Raw genomic sequence first — 26,533 nt, 5'->3', positions numbered from 1 at the left:
GTGTAAGAGATCCCAGGGAGGGCTGCAAATGATGATCTTGTCCTACCTCACACTTTGCTTACATGTGGATGGTCTGATATTCTAAAAAGCAAGTCAGGGAAGCCCCTCTGACTGACTTGAGTGGGTGCCCCGTTTGCCCCTTTTCCCTGCTCACCCCCTCCACTTCGCATCAACTCAGCTCCTCAGAATGATTTACTACAGATGGGAGGTAATGTGCTCCTGATAGGACACAGCACACGTGGAGCTGATCTTCCTCCATCTTCTCATCTTTAAATTTAAAATGTGGCTTACCAACAGATTTTTTTCAAAGTAAGAATCCCTAGAAACCATAATACATTTTCAATAAAGGAAAATGTGGCCAATAGTGCAAGTCATTGGTTCAAGAACTGTTAAGTGATTTGTCAATAAAATCAGAGAATAAATTATTAGGCTGTCTCATAAATATATAGATAAGTAAATTGTGATGATGATATGCTATCAGCTTTAAAACTTCCTATTCCTACCACTGGTGAAGGAGACAAGCACCTTTAGTAAATTCTGTTTGCTTTTCTTCTCCTCTAAACACCCATCAATGAATCCATGCTTTACTGTATATTAAAATCTTCTCTAAATCCCGTTTAAACCAGATTTTCCCTTTATTTCTAATCATAAATCTTCCATTTCCAATCATAAAAATTTATCAATTTGTGAAAACATTTTGACAAGCCCATGAATCAGTTTTAAAAGGCAGTGTTTATCTCTAAACATTCATGATTTTAAAATAAATTTTAATGAGAACACAATCCCCAGAAGCAATGAAACGGATAATTGGAAAGCAGTGATGTTTTTGGCTACAATTGTAGCTATGATTAAATACATCAGCCTCCGGCAGAATTAGAAAACTGTGATTTCTTTTCCTAAACTTCCCTAAACCAAGTTTTCCAAACCATTGTGGAAGCAAGTATCATCTCAAGTTTCCTCAGCAAGAGACACCTAGGGTTTTGGGAGCCTTCCTAAGCCACTGCCTTGCCCAGTAAGAGAGGGTTTGCAGGAAAGCTGCACATCATTCATGCCCTTAAACTGAACTGGCTTTTGGCCCTGCTATGCTGCATCTGTGGTTGGGCTTGTAAGTCATTTCCCAGGGGATGAGTGTGTTCTGACCTGGACTCTGGTGACAGGGTAGCCGGTGTGTAAAGAGAACAGAAGGCCCAGTGAGAGAATCTGGGCCTTCACACAGGAGCTACCCCGTCGCCTCAGCTGACGCAGCTGTGATATGTGGCTTGCGTGTGGCTCGTAGTGGTTATGAGTAGGAATGTTCAGTTTTGTATTTTTTCTTTTTTTCTTTTTTGGATATGGGATTTTAAAGAGTCTGGGTATTTGAAAGGAGAGCTTTTAAAATAAATTTCAGTTACTCATTGTGCAAGAGGTTAAAAACAGGTTAATTTTCCTGTTCCTCTGGCATTTTAGAATTAAAAAAACAATCTAGGAAACTATCACCTGCTTTAGAAATAAATAGGACCCAATTTATTCAGAATTTAATAACAAGTAGATTGTGCCTGAACCTTGACACTATTTTTCTTGAAGCAACTATTTAAGGAAGTTAATATTTCAAATCCTGATACCTATTTTCTCACAAAAAATACAGATATGATTTACAGATCATTTAACTCTACTAAAGCTGGTCTTGAAAAATATGCTAGCCATTGTGAATAATTAATATGCTTAAGTGATCAAATAACAATTCTTTTAAAATTTTATTCAATTCAGACTATTTGCTACTAATTTCACTACCTCCTCCTCTCAGCCGCATAACACACTTACCTGGGAGACCTATAGCTCCAGGCAAACCTTTGGGGCCTCTTCCTGGAGGGCCAGGCTCCCCCTTTTCTCCCAAGTCACCTGCATTACATTAAAGAAATGTTACTTTTCTACACAGCTATAAAAATAAACTTCCGTATCTTTAAACCTTAAGCAAATCTAAAATTCAGAAATCAAAAGGTCATGTAGTTGGCATATACTAGATTGTAGTGAGTATGTAGCAAGACAAAAATCAAGTTTATCCTATTAACAGATCTAAGGGAGGGAAATCAAATTATTATATCCATAGATACTGGAATGACACTTGACAAAATTGAACATGAATTCTTGATAAAACATTCAATAAAATAGGAACGGCCACTTCCTAAATATGAAAAATATGTCTGTCTCACCCCAAAAGCTAGCATAATGCTTAATGGAAAACACAAGAATTAGTTCCACTACAATCAGAACAATATAATGATGCCTACTTTATCACTATTATATAACATTTGGTTTGAAGAGTTAAAACTATCTCATTTTCAGGAGCTATAAATATATATACGTTTAAACTCTAGAAAACTCAAAAACTACAAACAGTATTCAGCCAACGAGCAGGGTAAAAATCAATATATGAAAATTACAATTTTATAAATATGAAAACCAGTAATAAGACAATAAAAAAGATAACATATTAACAATTATTAAATAACGAGGAATAAAACTAATCAGAAGTAGACAAGTCCAACATGACAAAAAGTTTAACATTTCTAAAGGACACCAGATGACTTGAAAATCATTCTTAAATAGAATCACATCTTCATAAAATGGTCAGTTCTCCCCAAGCTGAATTTTCATCATGATCATGATAAAAATACAGACCCATTTTTAACCAGAAAAGAAGACTCTGAAGTTTGTATAGAAAAACACATAAGCCAGAGTAAGCCCCAAAAACTCCAAAAAGAAAAGCAGCATGAAGGGAATTAATTTGACCAGATATTAAACCAACTAAAATGCGTGGTGCTGGTCCCTGAATACACAGACCAGTGAAACAGAATAGAAAGCCCAAAAAACAGGCCCAAATACATACAGGATTTGGGTTTATAATGAAGGTGGTGTGCTGAGTGTATGGAGGATTATATTGTTTGCTGAGAATGATACCAAGGAAAACCGAGCTGGCCTCCCAAGTGGAAAAGTGCTTGGGGCATTCTAAAGTAGTAAACAGTATATGAATATCATACGCCAGTTAAACAAGTTCTTTAAGCACGGGATATGGGACCCTGCCCCCTTGCTCCCTCGTGGAGAAGACTTTCTGTTTGTCTGTGATCAGTGGTAAGCAGGCACCAGCTGCCTGCCTAGCTTATCTTGGTGCTATGAGAAAACACAGAACACCTGTTTGTTAATAATAATCACCTGTTCAGGAGAATAAACACGAGGTGGTTCAGCGTCTGCTCGAGGCTCTCAACTCTGAGGAGCTCTCAGCTCGGAAGGCTATTTGCCTCCCTGATAGTACCACTTCGTATTCTCTCTCTCTCTGTGTTTCTTAATTCTTTCACTGCTGCCTGGGGTGAAAGAATTAAGGCACTCTCTGTGACTGAGCTGGTCTCAGTCGTGGTGTTTTAAAGTAGGAAAAGTTGAACAATTCAGTAAATGGCACTGGAAGAAGTGGGTAGTCCACTGGAAAAGAAGTTAGATCTATACCTCACACCTTACTCCAGGATAAAATACAAATGGATCAAATATTTAAGTGTTAAGAACCAAAAGAAAACAAGAGAGAATTACAACCTCAGATTGGCCTTTTTATTAAGATTCAAAATATGAAAAGTTCCTAAAATCAATCCAAAAAGGCCAACAACACAACAAAATAATGACCAAAATACATGAGCAGGCAGGTCACTAAAAGAATTTTAAAATGGCTCTTAAATATATGAAAAATTCCCTGAACTCTAATAACAAAATTAATGTGAAATATTTTTTAAAAGATTTTAACGTGTAAGATTGGAAAAAATTTCAAAATTCAATTAAACATATGAGCAAGTGTGGAAAAATACACTATCATGAATTGCTGATAAGAGTACAAATTTGTACAATCCCATTGGAGGGTAATCTGACAATAGCTATGAAAATTTTTACCCAGCAATTCTAGGAATTCATCATAGAGATAGAGATGGAGTATATGCTGCTATTTTATACAAAAGTAAAATATGTACAATGTTATTCACTGAGGCCTTTCTGTAATAGCAGAAGGTTGGAAACAATCTATGTCCATTAAAAGGTTAAATACGTTAAGGTACTTTCATAGAATGGAACACCATGCAGCTGTGGAGAACATCCAGGAAGCTCTTGGGAATAATCTCCATGGCATATTGTTCAATGAAAAAGACAAGTTCCAGAACTATTGCTAAAGTACAATATAATTCATTTTTAAAAGGATGCAGAAAAAATACATATTCATGTATCCTTACATATCCTTGCTTGTAAGGATATGTAAGAAATGAATAGTAATTACCCAGCGGGAAGGAGAAAAGAAACGAGGCAGGTGGGAGAGAAACCTCACTAAATACCCTTTTCATACATCGTTAAATTTTGAACAGCATAAATTTAATATTATGAAATATAAATTAACCTGAAAAACATAACGTGTATTGTCAGTGTCTACATTTCACTTCTAATTCATTGTTTACAGGGAATACATTTTGAATTGCAACCGACCGTGTGTATTTGCAAGACATTTACAAGACAGCTGATCAAAATTGAGGATTTAGCAGCCACAAAACAAAGTTGCATTAATTATCCCAGCCCCTGAAAAGATCAAACTCAGCAACCTGGCCTCATTAACAAAATGCCTTAACGCCTTAGTTAACTGGTCCTAAATGACTTCTGTTGCTCTTTGTTAAAGACATTATCCCATTTTCCTGGTAGCACAGTATATCATCATTATTCTACTACACTATTAAAAAATGTAATGGCATCTTGCAATAAGTTCTATACATACCATTTTTGCCCAAACATTTGCATCAGCTTAGCCTCATTCAATATTAAGTTAAATTTGTTATAATTTTAAAAACAAAGTCGGGTATACAACAAAAACAGAAAAAAATATCTGTATAACCATCTGCACTCAGATACTCAAAGATCTCTAATTTTGAAGTGAATATTTAGCCACCATGCTTTGATTTTAGCTGTGAATGTCTTTATATGAATGTTTTTATGATCAACTACATTTTATCACACTTCAAAACTACGTTTCAAAACAATTTGAATTTATATAAATACTATGAAGGATTGAACTCAGGTTGAACTCATATTTACATAAACTAGTTTTTTAACATCAATATGGCCTTACTATATTAGGAAGATATGACAACGTTTTATAAACTAATGGTGTAAGCATTCTTGTTAACTTTGTAATTTTAGTGTCATATCACTATAATTCTGGAGGCTGGCAATAAGAACAGACTCTAAATGTGCCACATTTTCTAAAGATAAGGCATGAAGATTACAAAGTGTGGCTTTTACACTGATAGTAAAAGCTAAACTTGTTTACGCATTCTAGCATGAAACCACACCAACTTTTAATGTTGCTTCAAGGAATAAGACCAGTGTCTTTGTTGTGATACTCTCTTTTGGTTATCAGTCAGAGAAAAACAAGATGAGCTCCAAAACAGAGCCCATTCTGCAAACTGCTACTCCACAGCAAACTGTGCATACAGGTTGGTTCTATTGACAAGGTTAATCTACTGCTTCAAACCCCAGTCATGTCTTATTTTGAGATGTAAAAAAAACAGCTCAGAGAACTAAAGGTCCACCTTTGTTAGCCTCCTCAGTCCAAAAATATGCATAAAGAGCTTATAAGCGTTAGATAAGGCATAAAGAAAAATACACAGCCTGAGCAGAAAAGCAGCTCATTATGAACGAGAGGAAATTCCCAGTGCTCTATAGTTGCTTTTTATTTCATTTATTCACGAGCTATAATTGATGCTCTATCTCCAGGTTAACAGATTATCACTGAGAAAGGTTAGTCATAATTATGACATGTGTGTTTTCTCAAACCTTCATTTACATATTGCCGGGTCTGTTTGATTCACACTAAAATATATAAAAATATACAGGCTTAAAATTAATCCAAAGGGACTTAAAATTAATCCAAATTGTGAATATTTAAAACTAATATTTATGACACAAAAGACTAATACCAAGCGAAGTGAACATAAGACCAGTTAGATATCTCTCATGTTTGGGGCCTGAGCCCTAACATGTTTGTATAATATCATGTAAACCATGTCAGTGAAAAACAGAAAACTGGTAGATATAATCTAAGCTTTGACTATGATTTGAGACATATTTATACTAGCTCCTAGCAAAAATGTTCTGTGTTCTTTGGAGTATTTTCTAGGAGAAAAACTGTGACATAGACATAGCTTGAACTGTTAAAGCATTAAGAATAAAACTCGTTTTTTATTTCGGTAGCAGTTTCTCTGGAAAAAGAATCTCAAAGTGACTACATGGTAAAGCAAGATTCATAATTCCCTTCTTTACCAGGGAGGGGGGAAAAAGCCAACAAGCAATACTGAAATACATCTCTCCTCTAATTGAAAATTTAAGTTTCAAAATGGTGGAGTGTTTATTCTCGGGGAAATTTCAGCTGTAACCCCTTGGCTATTACAAAGCTGTATGTTTTCTAACAAATACTGTTAGTGTATGTGGTGTTACAAACATTAACTTTGTTAAAATAAAACATAATTTTCAGCTACCTAAACTCATACATTTACAAAAGTATGACTGTTAATTGATTTTTAAAATGTAATTATTACTCCTCCCTACCTCCACCTCTAGTTATCAGAAGTTAAAGTGAGAGAAGATACTGCTTTAAAGGAACCTGATAATGAGAAAGGGGTGGAGGAGGGTAAGGAGAAAAAAATCCTTTGGAAAAAAGAGAATGCTATTATTTCGTATTACAGATTGTCATGAATACTGAAGAAAAATTAAGAGGAAATACCTCATATGATCCAGCTATGCTTGATGAATAAACTTAGTGCAAGAGACATTTTCCAAGTTCCAAATGTAGAAATTTACTTTTCTTCTTTTCAAACTGAGGTTCATCTGCTAGAGCCAACCCAAACCAACCCAGCCACAATTCACTGTTGCTAAAGCTTCCCCAAACAATTCACCATTGTTTACAGTAGTTCTGAACCCTGGACGCACATTAAAATCACCTGGAGAATATTTTAAAATCCCAAGGCCCAGGCCAATCAAATTAGAATCTCTGGGAATGGGTTCCAGAGTTGGTGGTTTTAAGCTCCTCAGGCAATTCCAATGTGCAGGCAAAGCTGACAAAGGCAGCTTTAGACTGTCCTAGCTTTGTAAGTGATATCAACATTCTCATTTTTTAAAGAAAAGTTATGTTACTAGCTCAAACAAAGTTAAGCTTTGCCCCAAGGAGACTTCCTGTTACGCAAAGAATAGGGCTGTGATGTATATAGGCCCTATAAGCCATTCCTTTTCAGTAGGAAAATGGACGATTGCTCCACACCAGGTGCAGCAGAACCACCGGGAGGTGCTGTTAAACTAGACAGCGAGGCCTCCGCCCCAGAGTTTCTGATTCAGTGGGCCCAGTGTCGACCAGAGAATCTGCATTCCTAACAAGGTCCCTGGTGACACCGCTGCTCCGGGGATTGCTCTTTCAGGACCACTACCCTAAAATGAACTCAGGAACGACCGAGTCATCGTCATCCACCCACTTTAGCACAACAGATGCAGCTAAGTCAACAATGTACCCAAGGCTGCAGAGTTTCTTAGAAATCATTTACGGAGTGAATTGGGACTAAGAGAGCACCTAAGGCATGAGTTCCTGAACTAGAAGGTGAAAGCAGGATGAAGATGAACAGGTATGTGACACTTTCAAAGAAAACTTTCCGTTCTCTTTAAGAAAAACTCTACCCTCAGTTTGCACTCTGTTTGATTTTGTCCAGCCTCCCAAAGCTTTGAAATTATGCCAGCCTTACAAGAGGCCCCAGTTAGAGCCCACTTTTTAACATGAAGCTCTGCACATGCCAAAAAAAAAAAAAAAAAAGAAAGAAATTGTTCCAGTGGAAGGTCTAGCTAGCCAACTGCATCAACAATTCATTTATAGATCCAAAAAGGCTTGTCCTCTGACCATTCATACCATAATGTTTATCCCTAATTGGAGCACTGCATTATTTAAAAAGAAAAAAAAAATCCCTCTCTTGTTTCTGATGCCGTATCTTTCTGAAGTAGCCAAGAAAGCTGACAGTCACTCATCATAGCATAGAAACTACTCACTTTATTTAGTCCTTTCTGTAAATTATCCAGGGCACATACACCCCCAGCTGATGCTTACTCCCTTCAACTAGCAAATTCCAAATGAGGCAACCAGTTCTTCCACTAGTCCTGCTGAGTACCTAACACACTCACAACTCCATTTTTCTGCAAAATACTGGATGCAAAGGCTTAACTTGTTTTAACTAAAAATAAAAGAAACAAACTATCTTACCTACTAAAGAAGGAGTTACATTAGATTATACTTCAGAGCTGGGAAAAAATCCATCAAAACTAAACGTCCAATGTCACATTTTTAAAAAAGAGGGAGGCAGCTCCAATTCATATTTTTCTTATATCCTGCTAACAAATTTTGTTAGTCTAAATAAGAAACATCCATGTTAGAGAAGCTCAACAATGACTATAGGGTCTCAAAAAAAAAAAGAAAATAGCTGACTGATCCTTTACCAGATACTATAATCTTTGTGTTGAACCATGATTGAGGTAGAGTGTAATTGAAAAAGATCAGAACTAAAAGACAGGGGACTTTAATTCCAGTATTTGGTCTACTGTTGTGGTATAGCAGTGTCAAGAGAATATTATATAACAGTTTTTGAATCTTCACCATCACTATTATAAAAGAGAATAATACATCTTATCTTACTGAATATTCAGAAACTGGTAAAACATAAATTCCTTGAGCTCAGACACAAATCATACATCTGAAAAAAGTGCAGTCTGTGTTCTTCAGTTCCACATGGGCAACATGACTTACCTTTAGGTCCCCTCAAACCAAGAGCACCTGGGGGCCCTTTAACGCCGGGAAGGCCACGCATTCCCATCGGGCCTGGGAAACCATTCTCTCCAGGAGGGCCCGGAGGGCCAGGAGGGCCCGGCCTTCCAGGAAGCCCCGAGGCACCTGAGTCTGGACGCTTGAGACTAGCAGCCATCTCAGCAAAATGCTCTAAAAGAGAATTTAAAAAACAACCCAGAAGAGTCAGAAACATAAAAGTTATTCTAATGAAAAGAGAAGTATTCCAAATGCCTTTTTTTCTAAATGTTACCAGACCTTCAAAACTAGTGATAAGAAATAAATAAAGTTGGATAATTTTTTCGTGGACTTTCTGCCAGGAAGCTTCACTGGTGCTGTTTGATGCAGCTCTCCCTGGGTATATTTGGTCCTGTTTTTCTGAGACAGAGTCAGGGCATGGGGATGGAGGTAGCAGAGGATGGGATTTACAAAAAAAAACTGCCGGCTTTGGGGTGAATGGTGTTCTGGAAGGATGTCACCTGCATCCCGGCTGGGTATCTGAAAACCCAGGATGGGAAGAAAAATGAGTTTCTTAATACAGGTGGAAGCAAATGTCCAGACAGTTTTAAAATCCAAGGACAATGTCCAGAATTAATATTCAGACACCCCATTTGAGACCTTGCCTCACATTCCTAGTTTGAAGATATTATATAAACTGAAATATCCCCAGGAGTAATAGCTTCTTATAAATCCTGCTTCTCCGAAGTTTTTTTCATGCTTGGGGTGGACAACAAATATTAAAGGTAACTTGTTTCTTGGGAATGGTCACAGTTAGTCTTAAAAATGAATAACTGTGTGGGCTTTTTCAGGAACCATTAAATAGATTCAGAATCATCCACTAAAGCCATGGCATACAAGAAAATCTCCCCATGAAAACATTCTGAGGGAAATACTCTTGTGTAATATTTTTTAAACTTAGAGGGTAAAGGAGAATATGAAATGGAAACAAATTTCTACCCAACATTTTTAAATTGTTTAAATGTGAGAATTCTAAATTTGCCTATATAAGTAACAGTTTGCGTGGAATCATAATGTTTTAGATATGTAACGTTTAAAACTAAAACTTTCAAGACAAAATCTCTACAATGAAGAGACCTATATTGCTTTTCAAACATAGAAGTGAACGTTTCATTCCCATTTGGTTCTGGAAGACTTCACAAGTCTCCTAAACAAGCTAGACTGTCTACTGAGCATACAAAAGAATATTTCTTCATGACAAAGTTAGCTACACCAGAGTCCTGTGACTGCAGGTTCCAGTGTTACAGAACTTCTCAGCTATAGGGTGTTTTTGCACATCTTCATTTTCTATGTGTTTTTACAAATAGACCAATTCTGAAACAAATAACAATTGCCATAGCTACAGATGAATTTAGATAAGGGTTAACAAGTATGGAAATGTGTCATAATTTTGGTCAAATGCTAGTTATTGATTTTTTTTGACATATGTGTACATGAATGCAGATAATGTCCTTATGCTTCTCATGGGTGTGGAACCTCATTTACTTCTCACAAAACATAGATAAAGCCTAGGTCGGTGCTAGGAACACACTAAGTGGTGGGGTGTCAAGGAGGGGGACAGACAACTGAGAATTTGTGTTCCAAAGGAAGAAAGTGTGTGTGTGTACTTTGTTATAAATTAGCTCCCATGACCAAGAAAAAAAAAAGAGCAGGATAACCAGAAAGGTAATATTTTACATTGAGGGTATGGGCTATAAACTACTGTGGATGCCAACAGTTATATAAAACAGAATTGGCATTAATATTACTGTAAAGATCCTACCTTTAAGGGATACAAAAGTCACTCTTGTCTACCCTTGCATATCTATAAGGATTAAAATCTTAAGAAGCAAGAGTTGATGGTGGAAAAGTCAATCACTGCAATTTACTTACCTTGTATGACTCTCATGCAAACCTGCTTAATGTGATGATCTGTCGGTGCTCTACCCTGGGACAGAAAAGAAAAAAAGGGAAGTTTATGCATGAAATAATAAACAGAACATTGTTAAATTGTAAACTGACAGACTGCAAGGAGGCAGGTGGCTGGATTTACAAGAGAACTTGCTGAGAAGCTGATGCCTGGTCCAGCCCTCTACTGTGGGATAGAGCCTCCAAAGGGAAAACACAGAAGCTGCCCATCACTCACCGGAGGGCCCTGGACACCAGGAAGGCCAGTGGCACCCTGTTCTCCCTGCACACCCCGGGGTCCAGGGGGTCCTCTTGGTCCTTCCACTCCAGGAAGCCCCCGACTTCCTTCAGGCCCTCTCAAGCCAGGTTCCCCAGGATTACCTGCCTGGAACAGAATTGCACACTATCAAACCAGGGCTAAGCATAAAGAATGTGCCTGCTTCGTATTCATACAAACACTTCCATGAGGTTCAGGATTTCCTGCATTCTGCATCCAAACAGATGTTCTTTCAGAGATTACAAATCCTTCACCTTTACCTTTACTGCAAGCCGAAGACACACAATGCCACACAACTTATCCATCTCTTAGAAATCTAGTTCAACTTTTAATATTAACTTTTAATGTAACTTTCTTTTGGCTGGGTGTGGTGGCTTACACCTATAATCTCAGCATTTGTGGGAGGCCGAGTGGGTGGATCATAAAGTCAGGAGTTCAAGACCAGGCTGGCCAATATGGTAAAATCCTATCTCTACTAAAAATACAAAAATTAGCTGGGCATGGTGGCACATGCCTGTTGTCCCAGCTACTCAGGAAGCTGAGGCAGAAGAATTGCTTGAACCTAGGAGGTGGAGGTTGCAGTGAGCCAAGATGGTGCCACTGCACTCCAGCCTGAGTAACAGAGTGAGACTCCATCTCAAATAATAATAATAGTATTTCTTTGGGGAATAGTTATTCTTGCAAAATGTTTATTGGATTACTACATTTTTTAAAAACTACATTCTTCATACTTTACTCACTAAAAGTAACTTAGTTCTCAATAAGCTTGATAACATTTTCTGGCTACACATACAGCCCTGCATTCCTACAAAATATGCTACTTTGTATATCACTAATGCAGCAAGCGTAAAATAAACATAGTTCCAAGAACATAAGTTATGCATCCCTTGTAACTTTTTTTTAGAGAATGTGAAGATGCTAGGTATATCCAAGAATTACTAAATTAAATCAGTGCACTTAAAAGACCACATTTAAAATATTTCACCAAAGAAAGTTAACAATTTAAGTATCAAGGAAGTTAAAAGCCTAAATATTTAAGAAGTTAAAATAAACCATGTGTTTCCTTAGCACAAAGGCAAATACACGCTAGATTTTTTTAGCTGAAAGCAGATCACTAAAAGCATGTAAAGGATTCATCTACAGTAAATGTTTTAAAAAGAGACCGACCAAATTAATTCACTTTTTGTTAAACTAAAAATGCGTTAAATTCCTCTGGTAGAATTTGTGGCAGAATAGCTCCCATGTACTGCTGCTGTTCAGAATAAGAATGAGAAGATAAAAGAACAGGAGGCAGCAAGGGAATGCTAGTGTTCAAGTTATGAATGTTTATAAAGCAATTTAATCCTCCTTCTTTTCATATGCATCATTTATCTAGAAAAAGCTGGCTTTTTCAAACAATCATATGCTTTAAACTGAAGAAGGTGATGAAGCAATGCTTTTACTAGACGCATCCAAATAAAGCTCAGCAAATGTGCTTTTTCCAATTTATCTTGATGCAAAAGAAATTGATACTCATCTAAGTCAACTTGCCAAAATTGCTTCTATGAAGAAATTATAGTTTAAAGGACTTCCTGAAAGACTGTCAACAGGATAAGCAAAAGGTATCTTATATAGAAGGCTGCAACATTGTCAGGTGCCTAGGTGCAAAACTGTAACAATTTCTGAAAGAACTTGTAAAAGAAGACACAATGAACTAAGAAATACACTAAATAACTGGCAGAAAACAAAGGAGACCAGTCGATGTGCATTATCCTGCTGGTAGTTACTGAATTACTGCTACAATAAGAGACGGGAACTTCCTAATGAAGAGATTAAGGGCCAATATGGCCAGGACCCTAGGTCTTTGGGAAATAATTCCTCAACTGAGGAGTGGTATGTGGAAACAGAAATCAGGTTACAGACATTTCCTACTTCACAACTTTGTTTATGCTGAAATCAATGAAGAAAGTGAAAGTCTTCGTGTTAGTAACAATTTCCCCTGATTCTGGGACAGTAGATGTCAATTTCACTCATATTACATGGGCAGGGTCAGGTAAGACACAGGTGGGGAAGGAGATGAATCAAGGTCTAATTCATAATATTATATACAAATTAGAATGCAATTAACTTATTCTGACTGCTGCATGGTTCATTAACTTTTCTTTTGTTATAGCTTGAATTCTTTCTATTGAACATTACTATGTCTAGATAATGAAGTAGGATTTCTATTACCAAACTCAATCGAGGTTTACTCTAAATTTTTCTCAATCCTCAACGATTTCTGTTAAAATTCTTAGGCATAAAAATGTTACTTGAAACTTGAGACATGGTGTTTAGAGGCAGGTAAATTAATACAATGTTAATAATATTCATCTCTGCCATTTGCAAAGAGCCCAAGGCTAGGCACTGTAACCAGGTCTGATTGGGTCCTCCTGGAGAAAGTGAAGCTGAAGATGGATCTAAATGCTTAAATAGGAGGTAGCTAGAGGAAGAGGAGACCAGAACAAGGTGTTAAAACAGCATGTAAAAAGAACTGCAAATGAATGAAGTTCTAAGTATGTAGGAGATGAGGTTTGTGGAGGAAAGAACACTTCATCAGAGGCTTTGTATACCTCACTAAGAATCTAATTTTATTCTCAAGTAGTTTTAAAAAGAATAAGGATACACAGTAGGTTTTATCTTTTTAAAAAATCTAGATTACATTGGCTGCCATGAGGATAATATGTTGAGCAGGGATAGAGAAGAGTTGAGGAGACTCCAGAAGCAAGAAGGACTTGGAAACTGATGGAAGCTGGCAGTAGTGACATTTGAGTTTGAAGTCTGAACTTCATCTTTAATCCTTATACTTTATTATAGTCCTAATTGTTTTAGACATGAATTCCTTTCCAATTAGCAAGTCATCTCAGGTTTCCTACTAAGTGATTCTATAATTCTGAATACATCTAATCTCTAAGGACACCAGTTTAGTTTCTGTAAAATGAAAAAATGAACAAGATCATTTTCTAGTTCTAATAATTATTGTATTTTCTTATGCATTATTCCTCTATCTTATTTCCTCAACTAGAACACACCAGAGATTAAGACAATTACTGAAATATTTTTCAATGGTATAACTGCCAATGAAATTCAGTTACACTGTTGTCACCAAAAAGCACATGTCAGTTCTTTGAAAATGACCCATTTGGGAGGGACATTAGGATATAACCATGTAATATTCATTGAGTCATTTACAAATATGAAAAAAAAACTTCCTTTTAAGTGATTAGTTCAAAAGGTAAATCCATTTATACAGTTATGAGGTATTTTTCTACTGGATTAATCTATTACCTAAAGTATAAAATTAAGATATTTCCATGAAAGTAAATCCGTTAAGAATTGAATTTTATGTAATGACTTCATAAAGCAGAGCATTACATATTCTACAGCTTTATTAATATTTTTAATTTTTTATACCAGTACTGTTCATCATACTTACAGATCCCTTTGGGCCAGGTAATCCTATATCTCCCTAAATCAATAAAAGAAAAATATATTAGAACAATGTGTTCACATTTGATAATTTCCTGAAAGCACTTTAAAAGTTATTATGCTGCTAAAATATTAAAAAACCGTGAACAGATTATCTCTGGGACTGCAAAAAATATTAGACTCCAATTTTGGATTTTAATCTTAGTTCCACTACTTAACTCTTTGACCCTTTTTAAGCTATGTAACCTCCCAGCCTTTGGCTAATTTATCTATTAAATAAAAGGACTGAATCAAAGCTTTCCTAGGTTTCATCCAGATCTCAAAGCTAGATGTCGAGAATTAAAAATGTGTAAGGCAAAAGATGCTAAGATAGCATTCTCTTATAAAACACCATGGACATCTAGACCAGATGACTTCATTTTTATATGTCAAACAGTATTTAAAAGTCATACCCAAAATGAAATTTAAATCAAATATGCGTGATTTTATGCTTTTAAAAAAAACCTTGAAGTTTTCCTACCACTGATGCTAAATATAAATTCAGCTCATGTTGGCATATTGGCTTACCTCCACTACAAAACAATGATTTAAAATATCACCTTACCCTATAAAATGAACAACTTTAACAGAAAATAAAATTGGAATAATCCTTTTGTGAATTTACTTAATAGTTGGGAAGCTTTGACTAATTTAGACGTTACATTTATATTAGCTCTAAATCCTGAAAAATAAAACATTATTACTAGAATTTTTTTTCCTGCCCTATAAGCCCTCTAAAACTGTTTTCTGAAAAATCTATTACCCCATCCCAAAGGACCAAAACATAAGCGTCCACATTAGGTCACATTAGTTTGTGTCAAGACCATAATGATAAGCCTGCAAACCAAGCAGCTTCAGCATTGCAGAGAACTTGTTCTCATTTGTATTCCTTTCCTGGAGATTAGGCGGTGGCCTCCTCTAGAGATGAAGGTCACTTCTTTGGAGGGTTTTAGACTAAAGAGATTACACTTGGTCAGATTCATGAGTCACAGATTTCTAACTATAATAAAACTTCGATTTTGTTTCCATGATAGAGCACTATTATTTGTAGATTTTCTACAGTCATATAAGAATCATCTTGAATGTCTAGACATAAAGCCACAGAGGATTCACCATCTATAAGGGAACACTATTATTCTCCAAAAGTTTAAAGCCATTTCTATCAATTTGGCAGTGGTTCCTCTCTGTTTTACTTGATCTTGGCTGCAATCTTGGGAGACTTTAGTTAGCTGATAGGAGAAACATCATAACCCTTAAAGAAGGCAGTGAGGATAACGGTGTCCAGAAAATAAGAAATATATATATATATATATATATATATATATATATATATATATATATATTTCTAACACAGTTCAAAATTGGTAAGACTCCATAATTAACCAGAAAAAAATCGTACAAGTTCTCCCCTTTCTCCTGCTTCACCTTCTTCACCAGAGGCACCCTAAAAATTAAGATAAAAGGTTACATTTTAAAATTCTTAGTCCCATTGCCCAATTTTAACCTGTCAACACTGATAAGTATTCATAAGTAAGTGCCCACAGTAGTCCCAGAATCATGAATAAATACAAAATGCTCTCAGCAGCTTTCCAATCTAGCTGTCAGTGGTTAGTCTAAATCTGAAAATAGCCTAGAGGAAAGTCAGAAGGTGAGGCTGAGTTTCAGCTAGAACGAAGGATAAATGACCATATTCAACAATTTTATAATTAGCCCTTGAAATAGGACTTTTACAGTAGGAAAAAAACCCAGGGAAAGGACTGAGTGTAATTCATATGTACAGTTTATTTGCTGAGGTCTTGATCAAGAAAAACATTCTACTGTGGCTGTGGAAGGCTCCATCAGACATGAGTAAACCAATTCTGTGAACCAGAGACAAAGCTACCCTCTTCAAAGGAAAGACAGTGTGCAGTCCTGGAGGCAGAGCCATCATTAGCTCCAGCTTGTTAAAATACTAAACGATGCTGCGGACCAAACTCAACATCAGGTTTCATTCACTGTGAATACATTGAGAAAAACTGTCAGCCTCCATGGTTTTAATCACACCCATAAACCAGCCATTCCTCCTTGCTTGTGAAATGGTGCATATCAAACACTGCATTTTATACCAGTTAAATAATAGGACTGACCTGTTCACCTTTTGGACCTGGTTCACCGACTATTCCCTGTAATAAATTAAACAGAATACTTTTTCAGTATTTTCAACTGTTTATATAATTTCAAGTGAAACTTTTTGGGTGAGTGGATAAGCCCAAATACGGATAATGCGATGGGACAGAAATTCCCCACTCCTCACCACCCAACAAGAATCAGGACCCAAGCAGAAGTTTCCATACTAGGTCACAATTTTCCAAGAGTCTCTGGTAACTTGGGGCATTCTCTGATTAGGTCATCATAAAATATGACTAGCAGAAAAGTAAATTGAGGACTAAATAGAACGTGTGATTTCAATGGAAATTTTTACTTTTCTCAGCTTTTTTTTCCTTCTGTTGAGTTATATTAATAGATTTTTTTGCTTCTTAATCTCAATTCTGAGTAATTTAAAATACCTTTCTTGATATCTCTTTGTGATAAATTTTAGAATATTCTCCACACGGCCTAAAGCAAGCTTTGTTTCTCAACATGGTAGCAATCACCCTTTCAAATAAAGAACTTTCTGGAGTGCTGGAGATCTTACCCTGTCACCTTTCATTCCAGGAAGTCCAGGGGGCCCAGGCAAACCAGGGAGGCCAGGGCTACCCAGAGAACCCTGGAAAACAAACACAAAGTCCAGGAGTTACTGTCTCTGCCTTCTGTGCTTTCAGTGTTGCAGTAACAACCTTGAGTGTGTTGACTTGTGTCTAAAATAATTGACTTGTGCTGTGGTTGGTTGAACTCTGCTTCTTGGGTTTGCCCCTCTTTCATATTCTCGGGAGAAGATAAAGGGCCAGTTCTCTCCCAGCCTCCGCTCCACCTGGAGGTCCTCAGTTCCCCTTGCACTCCTTGGCAACAGTGGGCTCTTTGAGTCAAGCCCCCACCACTCTCACTGTCCGCAGTGGCACTGCTGCTCCTCTCGCTGTGTAAACAAGCACTGCACAAGAAGTAAAAGGCACCATTCACTCTGTTTTCTGCCACTCCAAGAACAACCAGAGGCCAAATGTAGCACTTCATGTCTCTCCAGGTTTAAAAATGGATGCTACAAACCACCCAGATTAAAATATCCTCTGAGGGTATCCTACAAATAATTTGAAATTTCCCCTTTACATGTTTCACATATTCACATAACAAGAGAAATCAAGTATAGGCAATTCAATTATAAATTGTTTTCTCCTCTTGCTTATTTTTAAAAATGTGTTTCGTAGAAGGCAAATAAATGAAACTTTTTAACTTACCAGTTTACCTGGTAGGCCTGGGGATCCCACTGGACCCATTTCTCCTCTACTGCCCTGTAAAAACAAACATTGTCAACTGGATATTTTGCCAAAATTCAGATGCTTGGTTACTATGTAAATAAAATAACACTACCCAGGATTTTTCCTTCAGCTACAGACATAGGCCATCACACGTAGTGCCTACAGCGTCCTGTGTTCATCTTGCTTTGAATGATTCAAATGCTGTTTACTGTGATTACAGACATTTAGAAATGATAGCTGATACAAATAGATGAAATGGCAATCAGTCACTTTCAACATCTAAATCACATCCTAACTTTTATGGTTATTTGTGTCTATATTTTAAGCCCTCTCTTAGCTTCTGTGTTCTTGAGGTATTGCTATATATTAATTTGGAATTCTGCACAGTGCCTAGGACACAGAATAAATTTTCAGGTCCACAGAACATTTCAAAGCAACATCTGGCAAATGATCTTAAACCTCAACAGAGTGAAAAAAGAAGCACAGAATAGATATGTTTGCCTTTAAATTACTATTGCAGCTTCAAAAAGACACAGATGGTAAAAATTTATGAAGTTTCTGAAGTAAAAAAAAATTTCTTCTACTCGTTCTAAACATGTCTTAAAAGATTAAACAGACTTCAGAAAGTAGAACTTATAACAAAGATATGAAAAAAGTAATTTTATTTTGTGAAACCACTTCAAGATTTTATTTGAAACTCTAAGCTTTCAAATTTTTATTGGAAACTCTAAGCTTTTAAAATCTATTGAGAAAAAGAAACACGAACTTTTCCATTTTTCCCCTGAGTACTTCATACAATTTTATGCAATCTGACAAAAGCTCATTTTATTTCTTAATTTTTTTATTTACTTTTTTTTCTTTTTTTGAAACAAGTCCTGCTCTTGTTGCCCAGGCTGGAGTGCAATGGCACAATCTCAGCTCACTGCAACCTCCAACTCCTGGGTTCAAGTGATTCTCTTGCCTCAGTCTCCTGAGCAGCTGGGATTACAGGTGACCACCACCATGCCTAGCTATTTTTTTTTTTTTTTTTTTTTGTAGAGACGGGGTTTCGCGCCATGTTGGCCAGGCTGGTCTCAAACTCCTGACCTCGGGTCATCTGCCTGCCTCGGCCTCCCAAAGTTCTGGGATTACAGGCATGAGCCACCGCACCTGGCCAGCTCATTTTATTTCTAACCCATGTTCAACTAAACTGAACACCGACATCATTGGATAAATCACATTTCCTGGAAGGTGTATATAAAAATGAAAGGAGTTCTTTAAGTTAATTTTTCTGTAAAATGACATGATAACTCCATGTTAATGTTTAATATTTATAAATACTTCCAATAAGATTCTTTTGTTCTGACTCATGCTATTTATTCATATTTAAGTTTAACAAAGTGTCAAGATCCATAAACCTTCTGAATTTTGAATTTCTCTAAAAGATTAAGAACTATTTGCAAAATTATAACAATCTAGCTATTAATATAAGCAATAATTTCATGGTAGTCATGTCATAGGACCTACAGGTGATTTAAACTAAATGCTCTTAAACATTTTTCAACAATTTTTTTTAAACAATCTGTGTCTGGTATATGGCTTTGGGGTGATGCATGGGTCCTTAACCTCATGAGCAGTTTGGAAGCCAGAGGCAGTGCCCCATGAGGGTGGATGCTGGAAGGATGTGAGTGTAGCTGAAAACCAGCCCCTGCGATAGATTCTTCTATCCATCTATAAATATAAAAATTGGTTCTGCCCCATCTTTACAACTTCAAAGTTCAAGACAGATTTTATTCATTGTATCTGCTCTGTTGACATTTTTATTTCTCAAGGACATCATCACTGACATCCTAAATATCTCTGGGCTCACGTGACTTTAATTCATGGAACAATTAACAGTAACTGGTGGAGGAAAGTTAATATCAGAAGGGAAAAGCTCAGTTCTTTACACAGTCTTAAGTATTCATTTCTAAATAAATGGGCCATTATGCTCTCTTATCCAAAGTAAGATTATTGTACTTTTTTTTCTCTTCCATAAACCAAAGGGCTAACTTAAAATAAGAGATTGTATAATCTCTTATTTATTTGGGAGAGGATTAATTATCTTCCCAGTGAATAACAAAGATTTTCTCTGCTGGACTCTTATTTTCTCTCTTTTCTAAGTTCTTATTACAGTTTATACGTGCTTTCCAATCACTGGCAGACTCTTGGTAATATATGTGAATGAACAGCTCAGAGACCCATATACACAGCCTGCTCTGCTGAACTTGTGTACCCCTACGAGTCTAGCACATGTAGCATGGAGGAAAGGCTAAGTGAAACTGTGAGCATTTACTCTTCTGTTACTGCACAAATGGACAGCATGTGGTTCCTCATTTTTGTTTCACTTCCATCCTATAAATCCTTAGCCATTCTAAATGCAGGTAATTTTACAGAAATCACCTCACTGTGAAAAACAGCAATGTTTATTTTCCCAAGAGTGACCAAACAGTTACAAACGAGGTGTTAGGGCAAGATTTTCTGATGCCCGTTCATGTGATTTGTCTTCTAATAACATGAATACTCTTTCTCTAAGTTTTGGAATTTCATCTGCTAAGCTAAGATGAGCATAAATAATCAAGATATAAATAGTTATCTATAAAGACATAGACTAAACACATTTCTTAGGGAGTAATTAAGCATGTGGGAGTTAGTTATATTCTATTGCTCAAGGTCATCACCAAGGTCTGATTATGAATATTTTAAAAATTGCAACCTCAGGCATAAATGGGTTGCCCCTGGCACTGGTAACCCAATTGTGCTAAATAAATGCTAAAATTCTTAGTCTTCAACAGCCATGGTGATAACCATGTTCTCAGATGTGGGCAAGAGAAGATGGTAGGAAATGGCTGTTCTTCCCAGTTACTAATATGTATAAACCCCATGACAATAAGAGTTCCAATTTGTAATAGAATAATCAGAAGGAACAGGAGTAAAGGCAAAATCCTACCATTAAAAATGATGAACTGGCTGGGTGTGGTGGTCATGTCTCTAATCCCAGCACTTTGGGAGGCTGAGGCAGGTGAATCACTTGAGATCAGGAGTTCAGGACCAGCCTGGCCAACATGGTGAAACGCCCTCTCTATTAAAAATACAAAAATTAGCTGGGCATTGTGGCAGGCACCTGTAATCCCAGCTACTCGTGAGACTGAGGCAGAAGAGTCACTTGAATCTGGGAGGTGGAGGTTGCAGGTAGCCAAGATTGTGCCACTGCACTTCAGCCTGGGTGACAAAGTTAGACTCTGTCTCAAAAATAAAAATGACGAACCACAACTAAAGGCTGTACATTTCTCTTGGATGCTCTGTGCTGCCACATACATCCCCAACAAATTCAGACACATCTACCAACTCATCTCTTTTTAAGAAGCCAATCAGGGCTGGGTGCAGGGCTCACGCCTGTAATCCCAGTACTTTGGAAGGCTGAGGTGGGCAGATCACCTGAGATCAGGAGTTTGAGACCAGCCTGGCCAACACGGTCAAGCCTCGTCTCTGCCAGTCATCATTGTAGGCATCTGTAATCCCAGCTACTGGGGAGTCTGAGGTGGGAGAATTTCTAGAAACCAGGAGGTAAATGTTGTGGTAGCCTGAGATTGCACCATTGCACTCCAGCCCATCTCAAAAAAAAAAAAAAAAAAAAAAAAAAAAGCCGCAAATCAGGGCTTTGAAAAAGATGCAGCCCTTCTGTCAGTGATTCCCAGTGATGACTAGGCACCAGAATCCCCTGAGTTCCTTAGAAATATGTTGTATTAGATGTCCTCCCTATCCCCCGCCCCACCACCACCACCACCATCTCCTCATTTTCTATCTTTATATAACCCCCTGCCCTCTGATTCTAATTTTTAGGTCTGGGGTAAGATCCAGGAATCTGTATGGGTTTTCGTTATGTTGGTTTGTCTTTATCAGTTTTATTAAGACTTTTGTTAAATGCCCACCATCAAAGTTCCATAAATTTTAAATAATTTGCTAAAAATGTCTTGTACCATCAGCATTTAGCAAGCAAACTTCAACCAAATAAGTCGTAGCCTGTGGAACTATGACGAGCTACTGAGACATGTGAGAGTGGAGATGAAAACACAGACGCAGAGCCCGGTGGCCTGGTCTGAAGCTCATTTTGCCGTGTGTCTCATAACCTCAGGCAAACCACTTAACCTCTCCATGCCTGTGTCCTCGTCAACAAAGTGGGGATAAAAATAATGCTTATCTCACGGGTCATTTTTGAGGATTGAAGTTAAAAGACATACATCACTTAGAACTATGCCTGCCTCATAGTAAACATAGTAGAAGTATTAGTTATATTTATCTGAGATTATTACTAAAGAAATCAGTCGCCAGGCGCGGTGGCTCAAGCCTGTAATCCCAGCACTTTGGGAGGCCGAGGCGGGTGGATCACGAGGTCAAGAGATCGAGACCATCCTGGTCAACATGGTGAAACCCCGTCTCTACTAAAAATACAGAAAATTAGCTGGGCATGGTGGCGCGTGCCTGTAATCCCAGCTACTCGGGAGGCTGAGGCAGGAGAATTGCCTGAACCCAGGAGGCGGAGGTTGCGGTGAGCCGAGATCGCGCCATTGCACTCCAGCCTGGGTAACAAGAGCGAAACTCCGTCTCAAAAAAAAGAAATCAGTCAAAAAAATTTTTAACCAAATGTTTAATTAAGTGCTGTTTGCCTTTCAAATCCCCCAAGTCTCTTTAAACGTACAAGTTGTGCTTGGGAAAAAATAAGTCTTTAGTCCGCACGTCTCCAGTTTCTGTCAACACCACTGATCATCAAGCGGGTACCTTCTTTATAAACAAGTACTGGGCGCTATTTTGTAAAAAATATTTTCATACATACAGGCAGCTGAATGATTCAAGTTGGAGGCTTTCCTTTTAAAATGGAACTGTTAGATTTTTAAAATATCACAGAAAATATTGGATTTAATTTAATTATATTGCCAAAATTATTTTATCAAAAAATGGATTATATTCCATCGTGCTGTACTTGTAATGGCTGATGTCTTTGTCCAACTACCCAAAATGCTGACTAACCAGAGAACAAACACTATCCTGAGTACCTTTCCAATTCAGAAGTTGGAAACTATAAATCACTATATTTAGTCTGTACTATATATTAAGTGCCTCTCTCTGACAAAAAAGAATGCTGATTAACCTAGGAGATCAATTATGATTTCTATAAATTGCTGCTTTTATAAACCCATTTTATGTTAACATTGAAAGATCATATTAGTCCTACTACAATGATAACATTTAGATTTGTCACAAAGATTTTTAAAATCTTTGTTCTATTTTACATTATATAGCTTGCATATTTCTCTTGTATAGGTTTATATATGCCCTCATACAGAGGTAGAAAAAAAATCTGTCCAAACTCTAATCATCACACACATCAGCTTCACAAACTGACAGAGGAAACATACCAGTGCCTAGATGGAATGGGAGGGTGGCTTAGATCATTCACAATTTGTGGACCTCTGTTATTGAGGCTGTTGGTATTGGAGAGGTGGTAAAGGACTACAAGAGAAAGTAGACAGGCTTCTGTACACAAGGAATGAATCATCTTCAGAAAACTGAGGTAAATCAGCATAAAACTCATTCTGCTCCCAGAGCCATGAGAGCAGAACAAACACAACCCACTCAGCAAAAGCCCTGACAAGTGCTGAGAAGCCAGGAAGACAGAAATGGATCCAGAGCTCCCACATGATAGGACCAAATGAAAATCCCACGTCATGTGCCTGTGTGAAACCAAGAGCCCACCAGACCAGGTGAAAACCAAGGGAAGTACCATGGAGAAATCCAGAGGCATGGCCCATGTAGTAAAGGCAGATGCTCATATGAAATCACTGTTGGTAGATACAGTGAAGTTCTTCCCCAGAAGGGAAGCCAATTAAGTCAAATAAAACATATTCTGTCTTCATGTGCTCTAATTTCTAAAGGTTTAACCCACTTGTTTCCTCATCTGCAGGCATGTCCAGGCATGTCCAGGCATGCCCAGGCACATCCTAGCTTGTAGAAGGTACTCCTTTCCCTATTTAGACATGTTATTGCTTTTCTAGCCTTTTTGCAAACATTTCCTCCCTTCCTTTGTTCTCCATTGCCTTTACCAATTTAGGAAAGTTTTAAGTTTTTAGCTAATCAGGTTTAGCTTAGATTGTGCAGTCCAGCTCCAGCCAATGGAGGCTGGACACAGTAGTTGAAGCCCCATGTGTTAGAGATAAAAAGCCCTCCTCTCCTTTTGTTCAGTGTGCTCTCATGGCAACCAGGCTTATGAGCTGCACCCTTCTACGGAAGTAAAATTGCCTTGCTGAGAACTTCTTTGTTCGAGTGTTCCTTTTCTTTGCAACTCTGAACTTCTACTTCCAACAACTGGAGTCACCAAAATGAACAGACAATATTCTGTTCAAACATGTGAGGCATTGTTAAAAATGATCAAATATGTGAGGCATTGTTAAAAATGTTTGAACTTAATTACAAAACTGAATTTAATGATGTCAAGTGAAAGAACAAATGTGTCTTTTAGTAAGTGGATTTTGTGTTAAAACTCTGCTCCATAACTGTAATATTTGTAACTTATGACGTTTTTCAGAAAATGTTATAGCAGGTGAGAAGTCAGTAATTACCAACAAAAGAAGCATGGCAGGATGTATTATGCCTCCGATTCAATTCATTTCAAGAAATATTGATTGAGTGCTACCTTATGGCAGGCCCTGAGGAAAGCGAGATGGGAAACACAGCAGTGAAGTAGACATGACTGATGCCTTCTGCAGTTACTACAGCATGGTGTACGAAGGAGACAAAAGTTACAGAGTTCAGAATAAAGAAAGGTGACTTCTATCTGGAGGACCGGGCATAACTGGAAATGTTCTCATGGTGCAATTAACAATCCAGTTACATCTGAGACAGCTTATCAAATATTGAGTCAGATAAATGGAGAAACCAGCCCTCTAACTGCAGGGTCTGGCCTACAGGAAACCTGGCAGGCTAAGAGGTACAAAGAGTATTTGAGAATTAGCATAGAGTCCAAGCTGACTTGAACACAGTATCTGAGTAAAGCAGAAATGAGAAGTAAAATTGCGAGGTTAACAGACAGTTTAAGATTTTAGACTTTCTCTTATTGTCCATAGAAATCCATAGAAGATTTTTAAATGGGGAGAAGTGAGTATAGTCACTGTGCTTTGGAAATACCAATAGAGTGCTGTGTGCAGACTCTGGGGAATTATCGTTCCTCAGGGCTTTTGGAATTGTGTTTGGCATTTTTGTTTGTCCCAATGACTGTGGAGACACTACTGATGTCCATGCAGGGTGGAGGTCATGGATGTGAGACACGCTGCCATGTGCAGGATTTCTGGAAAACAAAGAACTAGCCCAGCCCACACTGCAGCAGTGCCCTATTGGGAGATACTGGTAGAGAAAGAAAAGACTGCAGCCAGGGTGGCTGAAGTGGGAATGGAAATGAAAAGTCAAATATAAGAGATTTTGAAAAGAGAACAGAACCACAGGTCCTTGTTGTGATAGGAAATGTGATGGAGGAAAATGCCCAGGTTTTGAGCCTCAGGTACAGGAGCAATGGCAAGAATTTGGACTCTTACAGAAATTCAAAAATCAAAATCTGAAAAGCAGACCCAAAGCCCTACATCAGCATAGCCTCCTATGATTGGCCTCACCTCACATAGGAGAATCAGCCCCCAACCCCATCCTCTCCTGAGGTGCTGCCTCTGGTTCTTCATTGCTTTATGCAGCCCACGGCACTTAACTGGTGACGGGCCAACCAGCACTCCCTACTCAATGTCATGTATTCACACATGGTTCTGGCCCACAAGTGCTCAGCCAATGTTCCTTTAACTATATGGAGCTTTCTGCTCTTTAAAGTAAAGCCACCCAGGCAAGGTGGCTCACACCTATAATTCCAGCACTTTGAAAGGCCGAGAAGGGTGAATCACCTGAGCTCAGGAGATCCAAACCAGCCTGGGCAACATGGCAAAACCCTGTCCCTACAAAAAACACAATTAACTGGGTGTGGTGGTGTGGGCCTGTAGTTCCAGCTACTCTGGGGGCTCAGGTGAGAGGATCAGTTGAACCCAGGTGGTAGAGATTGTAGTGACCCAAGATCATGCCACTGCATTCCAATCAAGGCAACAGAATGAGACTCTGTTTAAAATTAAATTCAATTAGATCAGATTAAATTAAAATGAATAAGAAATATAATAGTAAACACTAGCAAAGCTCTAATGGCCCCATGCTGCTAAATCTTCCTGGACTAGTCATATAGCATCTTCATTGTTTTAGAAATGTGATCTGGCTATAATGTCATTGCTTCAACAGTTAATTTATGGAAAGTATTTTAATTATAAATTCACAGGCTTCAAGCCAAAGAAAAGAATGAAATAAGCGCAGAGCAAGTGAGCGAGTGCCATGAGGAGGAGTAGGAGCTGGTTACTCTGGCTGCAGAAACCTCAGGAAACCACCTGGTGGAAGTCAGCTGACAAATATCTGTGAGAAGTGGAGAAATTCCATTCCCATGCCACGAGGCACCTGGAATACTTCACTTTTCTCACGTATGGAAGTCTTCATTCAACATGCCCAAGAAATGCTTTA

At 37.7% G+C, this 26,533-nt stretch overlaps 1 protein-coding gene across 2 annotated transcripts in view; it reads right to left on the bottom strand.

Annotated features, from left to right (window-relative positions):
• The window catches only part of COL9A1 (collagen type IX alpha 1 chain), a 90,050-nt gene that overhangs the window by 9,077 nt on the left and 54,440 nt on the right, over positions 1 to 26,533 (bottom strand). For both annotated transcript variants that reach the window (XM_003926342.4, XM_003926343.4), the window contains 9 exons: positions 17,903 to 17,956; positions 17,209 to 17,280; positions 16,661 to 16,696; positions 15,934 to 15,978; positions 14,503 to 14,535; positions 11,010 to 11,156; positions 10,757 to 10,811; positions 8,831 to 9,019; positions 1,801 to 1,878 (listed from right to left, as the gene is read on the bottom strand). In XM_003926342.4, coding sequence (XP_003926391.3) covers positions 1,801 to 1,878; positions 8,831 to 9,019; positions 10,757 to 10,811; positions 11,010 to 11,156; positions 14,503 to 14,535; positions 15,934 to 15,978; positions 16,661 to 16,696; positions 17,209 to 17,280; positions 17,903 to 17,956 — 709 coding nt within the window. The remainder of the gene's footprint in view (positions 1 to 1,800; positions 1,879 to 8,830; positions 9,020 to 10,756; positions 10,812 to 11,009; positions 11,157 to 14,502; positions 14,536 to 15,933; positions 15,979 to 16,660; positions 16,697 to 17,208; positions 17,281 to 17,902; positions 17,957 to 26,533) is intronic.

The sequence above is a fragment of the Saimiri boliviensis genome, chromosome 4 (assembly GCF_048565385.1).
Source record: "Saimiri boliviensis isolate mSaiBol1 chromosome 4, mSaiBol1.pri, whole genome shotgun sequence".
Classification (NCBI taxonomy): domain Eukaryota; kingdom Metazoa; phylum Chordata; class Mammalia; order Primates; family Cebidae; genus Saimiri; species Saimiri boliviensis.
The sequence above is the reverse complement of the archived record's forward strand: the minus strand, read 5'-3'. Positions and strand labels throughout refer to the sequence as shown.